The 16,134-nt window shown below is 34.1% G+C and overlaps 1 protein-coding gene across 1 annotated transcript in view; it reads left to right on the top strand.

Annotated features, from left to right (window-relative positions):
• Window positions 1-16,134, top strand: part of LOC106140811 (integrin alpha-PS1) — a 78,126-nt gene that overhangs the window by 54,850 nt on the left and 7,142 nt on the right. The window contains exons 2-4 of the mRNA XM_060947145.1: window positions 13,072-13,199; window positions 15,561-15,678; window positions 15,952-16,065. Of these exons, the coding sequence (XP_060803128.1) occupies window positions 13,072-13,199; window positions 15,561-15,678; window positions 15,952-16,065 (360 nt within the window). The remainder of the gene's footprint in view (window positions 1-13,071; window positions 13,200-15,560; window positions 15,679-15,951; window positions 16,066-16,134) is intronic.

Genomic DNA, 16,134 nt, shown 5'->3' with positions numbered 1-16,134 from the left:
TACATACATAAAATCACGCCTCTTTCCCGGAGGGGTAGGCAGAGACTACCTCTTTCCACTTGCCACGATCTCTGCATACTTCTTTCGCTTCGTCCACATTCATAACTCTCTTCATACAAGCTCGGCGGTTTCGGGTACTTTTGACCTGACCCTTTACCAGGACGTCCTTAATTTGATCAAGATACGTTCGTCTAGGTCTTCCCACTCCGACCTTTCCCTCCACACTCTCCTTGTATATCTGCTTAGTCAACCTGCTTTCATTCATCCTCTCCACATGACCGAACCATCTTAACATACCCTTTTCTATTCCTGTAACTACATCTTCTTTCACATCACAACATTCCCTTATCACGCTGTTCCTTATCCTGTCACTCAATTTCACACCCATCATACTCCTTAACGCTCTCATTTCCACTGCATTTATTCTGCTTTCATGCTTCTTTTGCCATACCCAACTTTCACTCCCATACATTAATGTCGGGACCAACACGCCCCTGTGCACAGCCAGTCGAGCCTTTTTGGATAGTTTCTGACTGCTCATAAAGGCATGCAAAGCTCCATTCACCATGTTCCCCGCGTTCACTCTCCTTTCAATATCACTATCATACTTGCCATCTGATGTAAACTTTGATCCTAGATATACAAACTCTTTCACTTGCTCCACTTTTTCTCCTCCAATCAAAATATTACATGCTGTCATTTCTTTCTCCATTTCAAAAACCAGTGTTTTAGTTTTACTTACGTTCACTTTCATTCCTTTCTCTTTTAAAGCTTCATGCATACAGTTTACCATCTCCTGTAACTCCTCCGCTGATGACGCCAGTATAACCTGATCGTCGGCATAGAGCAGACATTTGACGAGTAACTCATTCATCCTTAATCCACTTTTAGACTCTTTCAAATCTGTCAAACAGCTATCCATAAATAGGTTGAACAGCCACGGTGACGCAACACATCCTTGCCATCCATGCCATACTCAAGTAATGAATTTATTAATGTAAAAAATGGATCATAAGCATTTATATTAAGAGTTCAACCACATTTCCCCAACTACAATTGATCCATTGATGTTTTGACACCCGTATTATGGACCTCTCAATCTTTGCACTCAATTATTAGACACTCATAATAGGTCGGTCTTTTGCTTGTGTTTGTTAAGGCGATCCCACACATCGCCGGCCACGCTGACCACGCCTACGGTATTTTCTAATGTTGTTTGCTGTACATTAAATTATCTAATGTTTGTTTACGACACTGTACAGTTAACAGCATATCGATCTACCTAAATTCACTGGAAATTGGCCTCTTGTACCGCGTAATAGAGTTCCATGCATGGTAACTTAATCTGCTGTTGTCTGTAAACAAAGAATGTGGAGTCTGCCGGTTTGTTGTAGGTGATTTTAAGAATAAGCTTAAATGGTATCAGTTTTATTGAACCGACCTACTTGCGAATCGTGTATGTGAATGAGATTGTTTATTTTATAATTAGTTTTTTATTCGGTAAATTTGAGCTCAATTTTGCACATCTAGAATATAAAGTACACCACTTGTAAACTAGGATATAAAATGGAATGTGTGGTTGACTTTGATCAGATATAAGTTCTGTTATTTTTGTGCTAGTATCGATGTTCTATTTTAGACACTTCACACGTCGAAAGATTAGCAAGGTGCGATGTGAAGAAATCGAAATATTACAATATTAAACTTAACTGATATTTAAATCTATAGCCGCAGACTACGTCCAACCTTTTTTAGATAAAGACGTTTGTAACCTATTACAGCAGGTAGTATTTATGAATTAGATTAATTGTAATAAAATATTGCGATATTACCAGATAGGACGGGATAAATAAAAATGTCTCGAGAATATTATATCTGAAATAAATAAATAATAAATACTCGTTAGCGGGCTTTCATAGCAATGTATGGCAAATACTTTATCAGCCTTCCTTTCGTCTAATCCGGTTCTATTAGCAGCTAACCTACTAGAGACGGCTCAACCTGCGCCCGTATGCAGGGCATACTCTGCACACGGGCGCAGAGATATTAGAGCGCGCCGAGAGCCGTTCGCTAAATTGACACGTTCAAAAAGAGTATGCGTTGCTCAATCTGCGGTCGTCTGTTAACTACATGTGCTATTTCATAAAAATTTTACCTTAATATTTAATCTTAACATTCTAGACCTGAGCTTTCTGAGCGCCTTAACTTTTGATGATAAATAACAATTCGAAGCGCAATAGTTAGTACCTAGTTATATCTTATACATGACAGAAGTCTAAGCTAAGTTCGATATTACAACGACGCTAGTGCCGCCACTACAGCCTACTTGCCGGCTAGCTACCTCCCACGCCGAGGATTTATCTGACTAATACACACCACAACCTATTATTTACCGTACTGACAGGACTGGTATGCTGGAATTTGCGATGCAATGATATTTTGCATCACATTATTAAAAATATCATTTGAAAACTGTATTGATAACATGGTACATTTTTAAAATAAGAAAACTTTTACCTTCGAGTAATATGGTACTTAACAAATTAGTCAACAATTTTACGAAATTAAGTAATTGACGAAACGAAACAAGAGAAAATAAAGAATACCTAATTTAAGTAACAATTTGTTTGCCTTCACATACACCATGTATTTTGGTTGGACGAAATAATTTCTTAAACAAAATATAATAATTATCTTTTGTCTTACATTCAGCTTATCGCAGACCAAAGGTTATCATACGAGTACACAAGTAGGTACACACAATGTAAAATTCTAGCTCAGTCTATCTGTTTATAAGATCCATTCATGATTCTTTCAACGGACAACTGTTCAGAAGTTATTCACATAGAGATGATGCAAAATACTCAGTTTACAGAAGTTAAGCTCTTTAATTATAGTGATTTTAAATAATTATATGTTTTGCTCCTTTTTTCTCAAAGACTTCTAGAAAAGATAGGTAAAAATAGTAGCGCGCTTTTTCTAAAAAACCCTTAACTTATACCGCGATAAGTTCGGTCTCCTTTTTTAAGAAAATTTTAGTTATAAACGTGTTATAATTTTGAATTAATTAATTAATACTTACAATCGCTGCTTCACAGCTCACATATAAGCTGAAATTCCTACCTCAGATAATAAGTAATTTATCAATATCCAGGGTACTGTAACAAGATAAAAATGGGTAAGAATGAAGTTCGAATAAAAGAATGAATGAAGATCTATCTCTGTTCTTACCTACGTTTTTTACGTGTATAAGACTAAATGTTGTTTAAACAAGTAAAACGGCGAATGGCTTAGCACTGGCAGTTCGCGTGTGAAAGCCGGAATTATCTCTGGGTAGCCCCATCTCGGCTGCAGCCACCGGCCATCTTTGTATGTTTAGTTTATTTTCTCTAGTTCGCACTTCCACTGAACAGTAGATTCAATTTGTTCCGAAGAATGTCGTTATTGTTTATGGCTTCTTTGTGAAAGGCCGTTCTAAACTAGTCATGGTTTGGCTTTAAATTCATAACTCAGTGTTACTGGTTATGTGTGGTTTGCATTAAAATTCAGTATTAATATTTGACGGCCTGTTAGGCGCAGTGATCCTGTCTCTGAGACACAAAGTCCTGGGCTCAATTCCCAATACGGTCACGATGATAAAGACCTTAATCTGACTGGCCTTGTTGAGGCCATTAATAAAAATTTCTGGCTCGCGATCTTAAATCTAGTGATTTTTTTTATTCTTTGTGTTGGTCGAAAGTTGAAAGACATAAATACTTTTAATGGGTTCAAAAGCAGACATTATTATGTGTAATAACAAAATGGCAAGACTTTAGTCATCTAATTTCACATGTGTTCAGCAAATGTTGACAGTTTGAGTTGAAATCTAAATTTAGACTCAAAATCAATTAAACCGACCAAAATTACGAAGTAAAGATGAGGACGAGACAACAAATAAATTACCGGGGTATGGCTTAGTACCTATTCTCTTTCTCTGCGTATTCCCGGTTGCATCCTCCATCATAATGCTTCGGGGACGAACGAAGTCTGACTTCTATTTTTTTTCTCTACATTGCCTTTACTATTATGTACTGTACTTTACTATTATGTTAGTCACTTTTTGTAGGTAGGAATATGAAAGGGATACCTATGAAGAAAAAATTGTTTTTAGTTGCTTTTTAACAGTTTCTTTTCTTAAGACAATATATGACGCTGAACCGAATCGAGGTGCCGTTTGGAGACGTCGAAAGCTCGCGCTCGGTATCTCGCGCTGCGATCTGTCATTACCTCTAGCGATAGCCGTGTCGTGACTCGCCACCTCGTTGGTCACTGCCAGTACCTCTACACAGCAAATGATGAACTGTCAGTAAATGACTATTGATGAATTCTGCAAAGCTTGTATTTACTGCTTATAAATAATCCAACTCTCTTATTTTCGAGTTTTCTTAGTTTATACATTCGCACGCAGCATATGAGGAGAAGACTAGGCCCCGAAAACGCAAACCCTAGTAAACCCTATTGTAATAAAATCTTTTTTTCCCGAAAGAAAAGTAAAACAAAACGAAAACTATAGAGTAAATAAGAACAAGTTAATCAACCGTCTCCGAGAGTAATGAAGTGGTACACACGCCATATCGGGCTATCTATACATTGGACGTAATGTACGGCTTATTGAGCGACCTGCGAGTATTTATGTGAACGAGGATATCTTGAAAGCGATTACGAGTTACTGTTATTGCTGCTATTACTGATCTTTGGAATAAATTACACATTCGGACAAGAAATCGATCTGGGAAAGTGAATCCATGTTCTACTTTTGAAGATTTTATCTTGTATTTAAACATGATGTGAACATCATCGATTCCCGAATATATTATTGAAACAGCGACTTTGAATTGCTTAAGCTGAGTTTGATTAATGTACATTTCGGTCGCTAATTGTATATTACGTTGTTGCAATTTTCATGTAAAATGTTGTCCAAGTTTGTACAACTTGTTGCTTACTTAATTTACAGAAATAGATGAAGCGATCTTACTAAAGAATTATCCCTATACAGTAAGGATTAGACCCAAAATACGAGTATAATCTTATAATATGTCATTCAATACTTTCATTAAGGTTAAAGCATTATTTTATTGCTTTTATTTAAAAGACGCTTCGTCTAACAAAATGTCACGGACAGATAAGAAAAAGCGCCACTTTCTTCGAGAGACCGCTATCGTGTATCTTATAGTGTACTTTGTTTCGTCATAAACAGGCTTATATTGCTACACCTACTCCATCATTTAGACAACGGCAATAAATTCTAAATGTCACCGAAGATGATGCATAATGGATTCAATGCCTCGAGGTGACATCTTAGAATAGAAACTTGAAAGGAAATTTGGGTCTTTTCTGTAGGGCTGTTGAAAGTTCTATGAAATTATAAACGAAAAAATTAAATCTTATTATAAGAGCACGAGCATTGAGCACTAAGCATACTTATACTTTTCTATTACTGTCATATTGTTCGGATTGTATTTATAGCCGTTGGCTGTATTGTATTAAAAACATCAGGAAGTTAATCTTTAAAAGGCAAAATTATACCTGATATGAAACAAACTTGGATGAACTTTCATAATGTTTAAGTTGAATCTTATTTTTTTTGGGCACATAAATACGAAAGAAGTGGATTTGAATTATGCAAAAATCCAGAGCCAACGATGAGCATATTATTTATCTATTTACTCCCTAGAAAGCATATGCAATGCAGGAAAAGCAAGACAATACAAAATACAGGGTTCGACACTAAGCGATACAAATAGCGCAGTATTTGCAGCCGCCGCACCATTTCCCCGGACACTGCATTTACATCAGTGGTCCTCGTTCCATCGTCCTCTTATTTCCATACAATTTGCGCCACACACGATGCCGCGCGTGCCCGCTATTTCTGGTACGGATTCCTATAGAATCGCGACTTCATTTACAAGTCCCTTATGAGCTCTGTGTTGCAAATAATTCAATTTAGAACTACAGATATTTTTAGCTCCCTTTATAAGTTGCAGTCAAAGAAATTATTCAGATTTCTGTAATTTATTGTAGAATATTCAAAGATTTTTGCAGTAAACATACTTATTATGGTAAGTTCATCGAAGATTGACGAAGTCAATGGAATGTAAAATTATATCAATTCACTTTAATTTCAGATAAAAATAGAATCTTATCTATATTAAAATTTGAAAAGGAATATCCTGTCATTCGACAATTTAGGTTAGACACGAACCTGTCCGAATGCATATCCCTTCCAGTAATAAAATTATGATTAAGAGTCTTTTATGTAGCAGGTGAACACATAAATAGAAGAGCTAACAGTACCATTCGAGCCTTTCTATAAACCTTTAGATTCAACAATAATATTTACGATTGTGCCACATAGCGCCCTCAGCAGTAATCGGCCCTGCCTTATAGGTACTTGTGACAATAAAGTTTGGACAATGTCTGCGAGACCACCGACGACGGCCCCTGGCCCAGCCGCAAGGCAATCCTGTCCTCACACATGCGGGAACAACACGATTAAACTTTATTTATTTTCTTAGTGAAAGGTGACTCAAAAGAGGACGTACTCGGGAGTAATATGTAAATTTCGTAATATTTGCTTACCGAACGGTGTTCATGCATTTTATATTTTTAACGAATGCACGACTGATTTGTGTAATGTATAAATAAAAATTGTGGTTTTGCACCGAAGTTCTGAAGAAAAAGAATATGATGCTTGATCTGAAAAAAAGAGTATTGTAATACATACATACCTCATTAGTATGAGTTATTATATAACCATTAATTGATTTATGTACCAGAGCAAGAAGATTGTATTTCGAAAACAAAATATTATCTAGAATTTCTTGTTTTAGTTTAAGAGTATTATAGCATAACAATTTAAAAGCGAAGGAAAAAAGTTGCAGATTTACATATAGTTACATATGCATTTTTCATCTTTCATATCCCTTTCACGTTTCAAATTTCATACCGCATAACCGCATCCGCACTTATAAAGATTCATCTTTAATGTTGGGTCGGTAATAATAAATCCTTAGGCTAACTGTCCAATGTAACCTCTTTCGTTGGAAGTAGTTAGAAATACACTTTACTGCCTATTGTTTGCCACTTGTAGCAAATATTAAACGTGGATATGAACATGTGGTATAAAACATCGTAATTTAAAACGTTGTGTAACTAAAGGGATCTAAGCTAGAAATAACGATAAATATGACCTGCATTATATACTTAAAATAATTTATTATTCTCGTTTAAAAAAAAAATAAAACAAGGCAAAGGGCTAATACATTTGGATTTCTTGGCGTTTAGGCAATGGGGAAGCTACCGGTCACTATCTGAATCTCAAGTTCATCATTCTACTGAACGTGGCGTAGGTATGTAGTATTATTTTATTATAAACTAAATTATTGTGTTTCAAAGAAAGCTTCCCATTAGAAGTACTTCATAAATCTGTATATCTAAAAAATAAACATGGAGTACTCGTAGTCAGAAAAAAATGAATTAATGAACCCTCCATTACAATCAATGTTTCAATGACTCAATTCGTGATGGTATTTGGAATCAAATTAAAAAGGGCGGTAGAATGTATTACGAGTATTGGGCCGAAGAAATCCAGTACGTGTAAGTATGTAAGGTTGTATGCGCACGTTTACATGTACTCTTTCATTCGAGAATAGTTCGGGAGCTCGTTTAATATTATAATAAAATAATTTAATTGGAAAATAAAACGTATAAAATAAAATACATTTATATTATATGGGCGGTCAGATGCTACTGCCCGGAAAACATCATTCTTAATAAAAAAATGTCGTTTTAGTAGATGAGAAACTTTGTAAAAAGGAATCCAAATCATTTATATACCATCGTACAAATAAATAATGTCGTTAGGATAAAAAATAAATTTAAATCCTACTACTATTATAAAGGCGAAAGTTTGTATGGATGTTTGTTACTCTTTCACGCAAAAACTACTGAACCGATTACCATGAAATTTGGTATGTAGGTAGCTGAAGACCCAGAATAACACATAGGCTACTTTTTATCCCAGAGTGCCCGCGGGATTGATAGGGTTTCCATGCGGACGAAGTCGCGGGCGGTCTCTAGTATATCCATATATACATCACTTCTTATCTGCAAAACCATTTGATGGTTACAAGAATCCTTATGCAAATTACTTTATTAAAAAGATACAATTAATTAACCAAACAAAGCATCGTCGAGCATGTTTTCTGCAATTAAATGACAAAGAAATAAAATGAGTAAGAAATCAAAATAATGCTAGCTCTTCGACTCCATGCGCTTGCGCCACGGGCCGGGACCGCTTTTTGATCTATCCCTCCAATTGACTTAATAGAATAGTCCTTAAGGTATATCAGGATTTACTGACAATGATATTAGGCAGGAGATAAAAAGATATAATTTAAAATGAATATGTTTTATCTATTACACACAAGAATTTAATATTGACATTTAATATAAATATAATAGTCATCTTCCTTCCTATAAAAGATTCCAAAAAGATAAACTGTAAATACAGTATTCTAGTTACTTCTTCAACTTTAAAGTGTCTCCAAAATGTTTTTAAAACTTCAAATATTTGTTTAGCATTTTGTTCCTAAAAAGTCTTATCTAAAATACCAAACATGCAAAGAAACCGAAATTCCTGAGGAGTGGAGTCGTAAACATGAGGTAAGATTGATGACCGCCCACGAAATGCATTTTTATTGTAATGGACATCTAAATGGCTGTGCAATACGGATGTCGTATCGGTCGATGTCAAGGATAGATATCGTTGATGGGAAATTTATCGCCCTTTTTGTAGGCGTGGCTCAAGGATATGACCACAGACGTAGATCTAGCAAGATACGCCTGTGCATTCATCTGTATAAAACCAAGCCAGTTTAGTGTAGCTGCTGAAAAACTTTATATTTAAAAAAAAATGAAACAATGATTTTGCTCTCTAGATAGATATGTAGATAAATAATTTATCTGTTGCTACAAAACTCACTTATGCGTGCCTTGAAGATCAAACAATAAAGTCAACATTGAAAATCAATTTATAAAGTCCCTATTTCCGAATACCTATTTTAATATATTTTACTAAAGAGCTTAAAACAGTAAGATTATTCATTTTTATGCTTACTGACTTTATGACAAACTTGAACATACTTGCGGGGTCTAGCTAGATCTTTGCCTATGAACACGACACACGAAACCCGACGTAGGAGCGGTCTTTCAAACTCACAGGTAATGGAAGGATCGAATTTTGATAATGAAAGTTCCATAAGCTATATACGATTGCTTTTATTTTCGCATAAATAAAAATAGTCATAAAGGTAATCTTTATTTTCATTATGTATAAAATTACTAGCTGTGTACCCGCGACTTCGTCAGCGTACTTGCAGAGTTTGTTACTCTTTCGCGCAAAAACTACTGGACAGATTTTGATGTTAAACTATATACATATCAAATTTCATCAAAATCGGTTCAGCGGTTCAGGCGTGAAAGCGGAACGATGATTTTCATACAAACTTTCACCCCCCCATTTGACTATTCTGGGGGACGATTTTTGAAATAGCCTATGTTTGAACGCGGGTCTTAAACTATATACATACCAAATTTCATCAAAATCGGTTCAGCGGGTCAGGCGTGAAAGCGGAACAGACAGACAGACTTTCGCATTTATAATATTAGTACGGATTATGATATTATTATGATTTAGGCAAAATATTGGACATGAAATTATTGTAGGTGATAATTGTGTTGTTCATTTTCTACTCAATATTTTTTCAGTTATCAGCGTTTAGAAAAATTCTCAATTTTACGAAATAGCTAGCGATCGTAGCCTAAAATGGGCTTTACAAAGTACACACTTAGTTTATAAGTCCCTCTCTCGCCTGAATTTAACGACCTGTGCGGCAGCTGGCACATACTGTGTTTTTATTCACAGACACAGCAGCATTGAAGCATAGACATCATTTATTGCAATAATATTTAGTTTTGTGAAAGATGCTCTCTAGTCACGGAAAATAAGGTGCGTGGGCGCAAATAGCGTTAACCCCGATGAGGGCACGATCGATGGCGGTGGTGTGGGCTCGAAATGCAGTTTCACTACAAATGAACCCTTTGTGTTGTAAATTGATCATAAGGGTCTGACTGATTGCCTTTTGCAGTTATAAAAATTAATCGAATACCCGCGCAGTTATTCAGTTATGTTACATAGGGGCTCGATGGGCTATAGGTAAAATACTTAACCAAAATATAGCTCATGATGATTGTATGCTCAGATACTCACATACAAAACATGCATAAAGAGGAACTAGAGCAGTATCGTGCGTAAAATATTATAATTTCATTAAACAGTTTTACTTTTCTTTATAACTCAAACAAAATAATATTTAGAACCTTATATTAGGTTAAAAATATAGCGTTCCCCATGTATCGTGCGTCGACAAGCATTTGTTTGACTCAAATTTAGGGCGCACGGCTTTCTCGGGACTCGCCCATAAGAAAATATTTAGATAAGGTAATGTCGCAACTCCCGGCAAAACAATAAAGTCTTAATTGTTTCTTACTTTCTTCATGCACATTGTGAAAGTTCATTGCCCCAAAGAGTGGGTGTTATATTGTGTTCAAAATGGAACAGAGATCACAGACAATAAGTTTTGTCTATTATAATCGGTTTAACTGTTGATGTTGATTAAGTAATTCTCAAAAGTCATTTAATTTATATAAGCTCGAATATACTTATTTAAATGCGCATTTTGGATCTAAAACGCTGGTCCGTTAGTCTTACAATAAAACTAACTGCATTATAAATGTCGAACGGTGGCATTAGAGATGATTTATGATAATTTAAATGCATAGAGTATGCAGTAGACTTAACTCTGGTACAATCACAGGGCCCGCCGCCCGTGACCAATGTTAAATTGAATACGAACAGAATCGCTATTTGCCGTCCAATGATCGAGTAGGGCGCGCGCCTCAAATCGATTCGTTGCGAGATGAACGACTAAATGTTCATACATATCGAATTATTCATAAATTAATTTGATTTCTGAAAGAAGCTTGATTAAGAAAGATCTGCTGAGAGACATCGCGGTGTTGATTGTATAAAACTTAGGAAATTTCTTAAACCGAATACAGATATAGTACATACAACCAGTAGTAATTTCCTTTTTTAGTTGCCGATGCTTAGACGTGTTTAACTGGATTAAAGAAGCGTAAACGTAGCCCTTATCTGGCAAACAATGGGTGCAATGTAGTGAACAAAAAGTAGGGTGCTACTATGCGCGATAAATAGAAAGAAGAAAAATCATTTGAAAGAATAGGTACTGTAGAAAATCGAACTAAGTTTTAGGCGAGCGCAATCTGTACTATATTGTTTTGTTTATCTCTTTACATTCATTTAATTCATTTGAAACGCATTTTTAAATAACAACTTACAGGTAGGTATGTTATGCAGCTATGGAAATCTGTTAAAAGGAAATCGTCGTTTTCTTTTTTAATAAACACGAACTACTATTATTATTATTTTATTTGAAGACAAAGTTACAAAACATAATTATTTATTTAGGCGACAGGCTAGCAACCTGTCACTTATTGAATCTTAATTCTTTAATTAAGCCAAACAGCTGAACGTGGCCTATAAGCCTTTTTAAGACTGTTAGCTCTGTTTACCCCGCAAGGGATATAGACGTGATTATATATATGTAATTATTAGAATATGAAATTATTCAGAAGAGTTCATATACTTTGCACTTTTACCACATCTTGTCGTTAATTATATATTTTTTCTTTAGTCGTTATCAATGGCACCATACCCTCAAAATGCAAATGCACAAGCTCTAATTAAGCTATGACTAGCTGAAAGGGAAGTATCGGAGCTATTTCAATTATGTTAAATTGACCGTTACGCATTAACAAGCTTTAGTGCCTTTCATTTGCAAACTATGTGAGTAAATGCCTACATACATATAGTCACGTCTATAACCCGTGCGGGATAGACAGAGCCAACAGCAGACTGTTAATAATACGTAAATCAAGAAGATTCGTTCAGTAAAAAAGTAAACAAACAAATAAACTTACTTTCGCAATTAAAATGCGAGTTTTAGTTAGGATAGTTTTACACCAGCTTAATTCATGGCTACAGGTGGTTGTAGTAGAAAATTTTGGTTGTTTTAAAAAAGTAACTAAATTACCACTTACTTGTTAAATGTCTAATGTGTGGATTAATATATTAAATAAATGTAACAGCCAATAGTTGTATCAATAAGTAGTCACAGGATGTTTAGAAAGAAGGTTTGAGCTTGAATAAACTCTGGTTATTATTTTGACTTTCATGTCTCCACATATTATACTTCGAGCGCGGTCATGCAGAAGCACCTAAGTGTCATTATCTTGCATTATGCCAGTAATGACGTAATGAAAGACCCGCAATAGTAATCATATCCCTCGTTATCATGCATTCATGGTTGTTAACGGTATACTTATTCTTTGATTGTTATCTATTATTAATCTTTCTCCCAAAATAATTGGATATGATAACATAATTTGATTTCATTTTTGAATAAAACTCTCCTTTATGTTTTTTGGGAACCATTAATTAGCTGTTTATATATGTGTGGCTGTTAATTTATTCACATATATTTATTCACAATAAACTACCAAATAAATGACGTCCTCATCATATAATAGTCAGAAGTATGTTTTAAAAACTGCATACGTAACCAAAAGTAATACAACGTGAACGATGTTCGCAAGCAGAAGTTGTAGAATCAAACTATACGTACAAATTATGAAAAACAATTTGTAACTGCTGTTTGAGGATTAAAATGTTAATGAAAATTAAAATTGGAATAACTCTGCTATAAGTTTTAAGTATGTTCTTACACGGCTTCAAATTTTTCTAACAATGACTTAGTGATGATATATACCTATTTAGATTTAGATAAGTAAATGTTACTCACCGGTTGCTAATAAAATTATGTAACAAATACTTATTTATTTGCCCTTAAATCTAAATAATCTTAATAATATGCATATTATTATTTCCAGGCTCCTGGTTGGCGCTCCACTCGGGCAGAACCTGCAGCCAAACACTACCCGATCCGGAGCCCTGTGGAAGTGTGGCCTGTCTCCAGCTGTGAGGGACTGCGAACAAGTGGTCACCGACGGGAAAACCAGTGAGTACAATCATAACTAATATCTTCGTATAAATAATGTAACGACAAATAAAAAAAAACGTTCCCCTTCCTCAAAAAAGGATATCTGAATATCGCCATATTTTATGATTTTGGCGTTCTACAAAAATTGTACGTGAAGAGGGAATGATTTTTATTAATCTCCTTATTCTCTAGAAAATAAATATTTTTTATTTTTAATAATTGCTTAGAACATTGTGATTCTAGAGAATTAACAGCTGTATACTGTTACTGTATAGTGAACATTTCATTATATTTATCTGCTTATAATGACGTGAATGAACCATCATAATTTTATTCCACTGGTTACATTTGGTTCTAATTTTCATTCATTAAAAAATCTCTTTTACTATTCTTCAATATTTTCTTCTTTATCCTAAAAAATGTTTAGTTCCGATATAAATAAAAATATTACAAAGTTATATTATGTAAAATAGTAGTCGTTTATTTATTGATAGAAGTACACCTACATGCTAATTTGTAGCAATGTATAAAACAAAAGTAATTAATAGTCAATGTATAAAACAATAGAAATAGATCACCATTCACTACAGAATAATATAATTCATAGATTAGCAAATACACGAAGTAGATTATTTAGAAAGTAGCTCACAATTTTGAAGAATTTTCAAAGGATGGCATAAGTAAATAATTGTTTTATATTTTTTAGTAAGTATAAACCTTAATACTGCACTGCCATAAAAGTGCAATAATCTGTGTTTAAGTATAAGTTTTAACTAAATTGTTGTCTTTTGTCGGTGGTGCCCCAAACAGCGCAAAACGGCAAAATAGTATCCAGTAAGTGAGCTGTGGTCTCAACCTCCTTTATATTCTTATCATTTGGCTCTCAACTAATATCGACTAATCGCTGTATTTTTAATTTGATCTACTAATGTACTGCCTGAAGACTCCAGAAGCCATCGATGTTAATACTTCGCATGTACATAACTAACTATACAAACATATTGCACACACAATTATTTTCTTTCATTTAGGATACATTTCATAATCTATAATTGTTGAAATTTTAAAAAATGAAATGAATTCTAAATTTGCGATTATAATAATAAAAGGCACTAACTGCTTGCAAAGGCACCCTTCACTGCTTGAGCACAACACATTTCTCAATTCAAAATGCATTAGTTTATTATAACATGTAGGTAAGTATATTTTAAACAATTAGAAGTAAAATAAAACAATGTTGGTATACTATCTAGACAGTAGTAAATACAGCTTAATGAATGTAGTCTTAGGAAAGCTTGTTGATTTTTATTTTGAAACAATACCTATCTAATTGCAGATAAGTACTTATTTGATAAAGAAAATCATATCAAAAATTATTTAGTAACATAAATGCAGTGAAAATAAATTAACGTATAAAGGTGACTGGTAAATTAATATAATAATATTGAGTATTAACAATACTTACATTGCGGATATTGAGTTAGCATCCTAAAATGCAATACTACATAAACTTCATGAAACCTTATTTAGAAGTACCAATTTTAAAACCAAAGTATATCTGGTTTTTCGCAATTAAAATATCTTACGGTGGAATAACAATATAACAATTAATCGATTAGTATATTAAAATTTTATTGGTGTAAATTGGTGTATTAACGAGTCGACCATCGATTAATATTATCAGTTTCAGCTCTAAATTAACAATTGTAGTCCTCGATAACGTCCAATTAACCCGAGACCACAAGTTTTGCCGTACTTTTTCAAAATTCATTTCAGGTTTGCAGGAGTTCTACTGTCACCTTTACCACTCGTAGTATCACGTCGAAAAACATAGTTTAATGATATTTTGTGTATACTATTACTTTGCATGTCTGTCATTTTATGATTATGAGAATCGCTTCCATCATTCGCACGGTGTTTACTCGGTGCGGCCGGATGTTTGGCACGTGCAAGATACTTCCCTAGCGCTGTTACTGTTACAGATGTACTTGCATTATACACGCCTGGTTTGGCTTTGCATTTGCCAACATTTATGCAATAAAATACTTTCACTTTTGGGGATTCAATTTATTTTATTAAAAAGCAAAACCAATCTGCAATGATTGCTTCTGCTTGATAAACATAATTGAATAATGAATGATATTTTTACTACTTTATTTTTATTACTTCTAATGTGTTTGGGTAATTAAAACAAGCTACATTTTTTTTGTATAAATTGTGTCTAATTTAAAGCCTAATGATTTTTTGCCGATGTATGTATGTGTTCATAACGCGTTTTGACTTTTATTATAACTATATTTGTTTTATAAATACTTTGATTAAATATTGGAATAATATTACATTAGATAACATAATCTGATTTGGATATAACATATGCAGGGTCTGAAGATTCAGCGTTGTCCAACCCTCATCCGGAAGAGATCAAGAACGGGCAATGGCTAGGAGTTTCTGTTCGAAGTCAGGGTCCTGGCATGAAAGCTGTTGTGTGTGCGCACAGGTAACATATTGCATTTTTAGATTTTTTATGAAATCTGAAAGTAGTTATATTTTCTTATATATTTGTTTGTGGCTTGGAGTACAAATAGTTGTTAAATTAGATTATTTTGATTAGATTGTTTCTACGTCTTACCAAAATTTTGAACTCAGGCGGATGATTCCTTAAAACTTAAGACCAAATTAGTCAAAAACAAACTTTTTATGACAGTGCATCTTTTACTAATTATGTTTTGTTTAGTATAATTGTTAAATTTATGTTATGTTGTCATTTCAGATATATTCGAAAAATACTGGAGTCGCAATTTGGACAAGGTCTCTGTTATACCCTCACCAATGATCTCAAGTTGCAAGATGCGTGGGAGCCTTGTCGAGGAAGATCTGTAGCAAGGTAGTTATTACAGTAGCATGCAAACAAACTTAATCTCTATGGTTTTGGTGTTTATGAACAGCGGTCTGA

Source organism: Amyelois transitella, chromosome 13 (assembly GCF_032362555.1).
Source record: "Amyelois transitella isolate CPQ chromosome 13, ilAmyTran1.1, whole genome shotgun sequence".
In the NCBI taxonomy this organism is placed as follows: Eukaryota; Metazoa; Arthropoda; class Insecta; order Lepidoptera; family Pyralidae; genus Amyelois; species Amyelois transitella.
The sequence above is the reverse complement of the archived record's forward strand: the minus strand, read 5'-3'. Positions and strand labels throughout refer to the sequence as shown.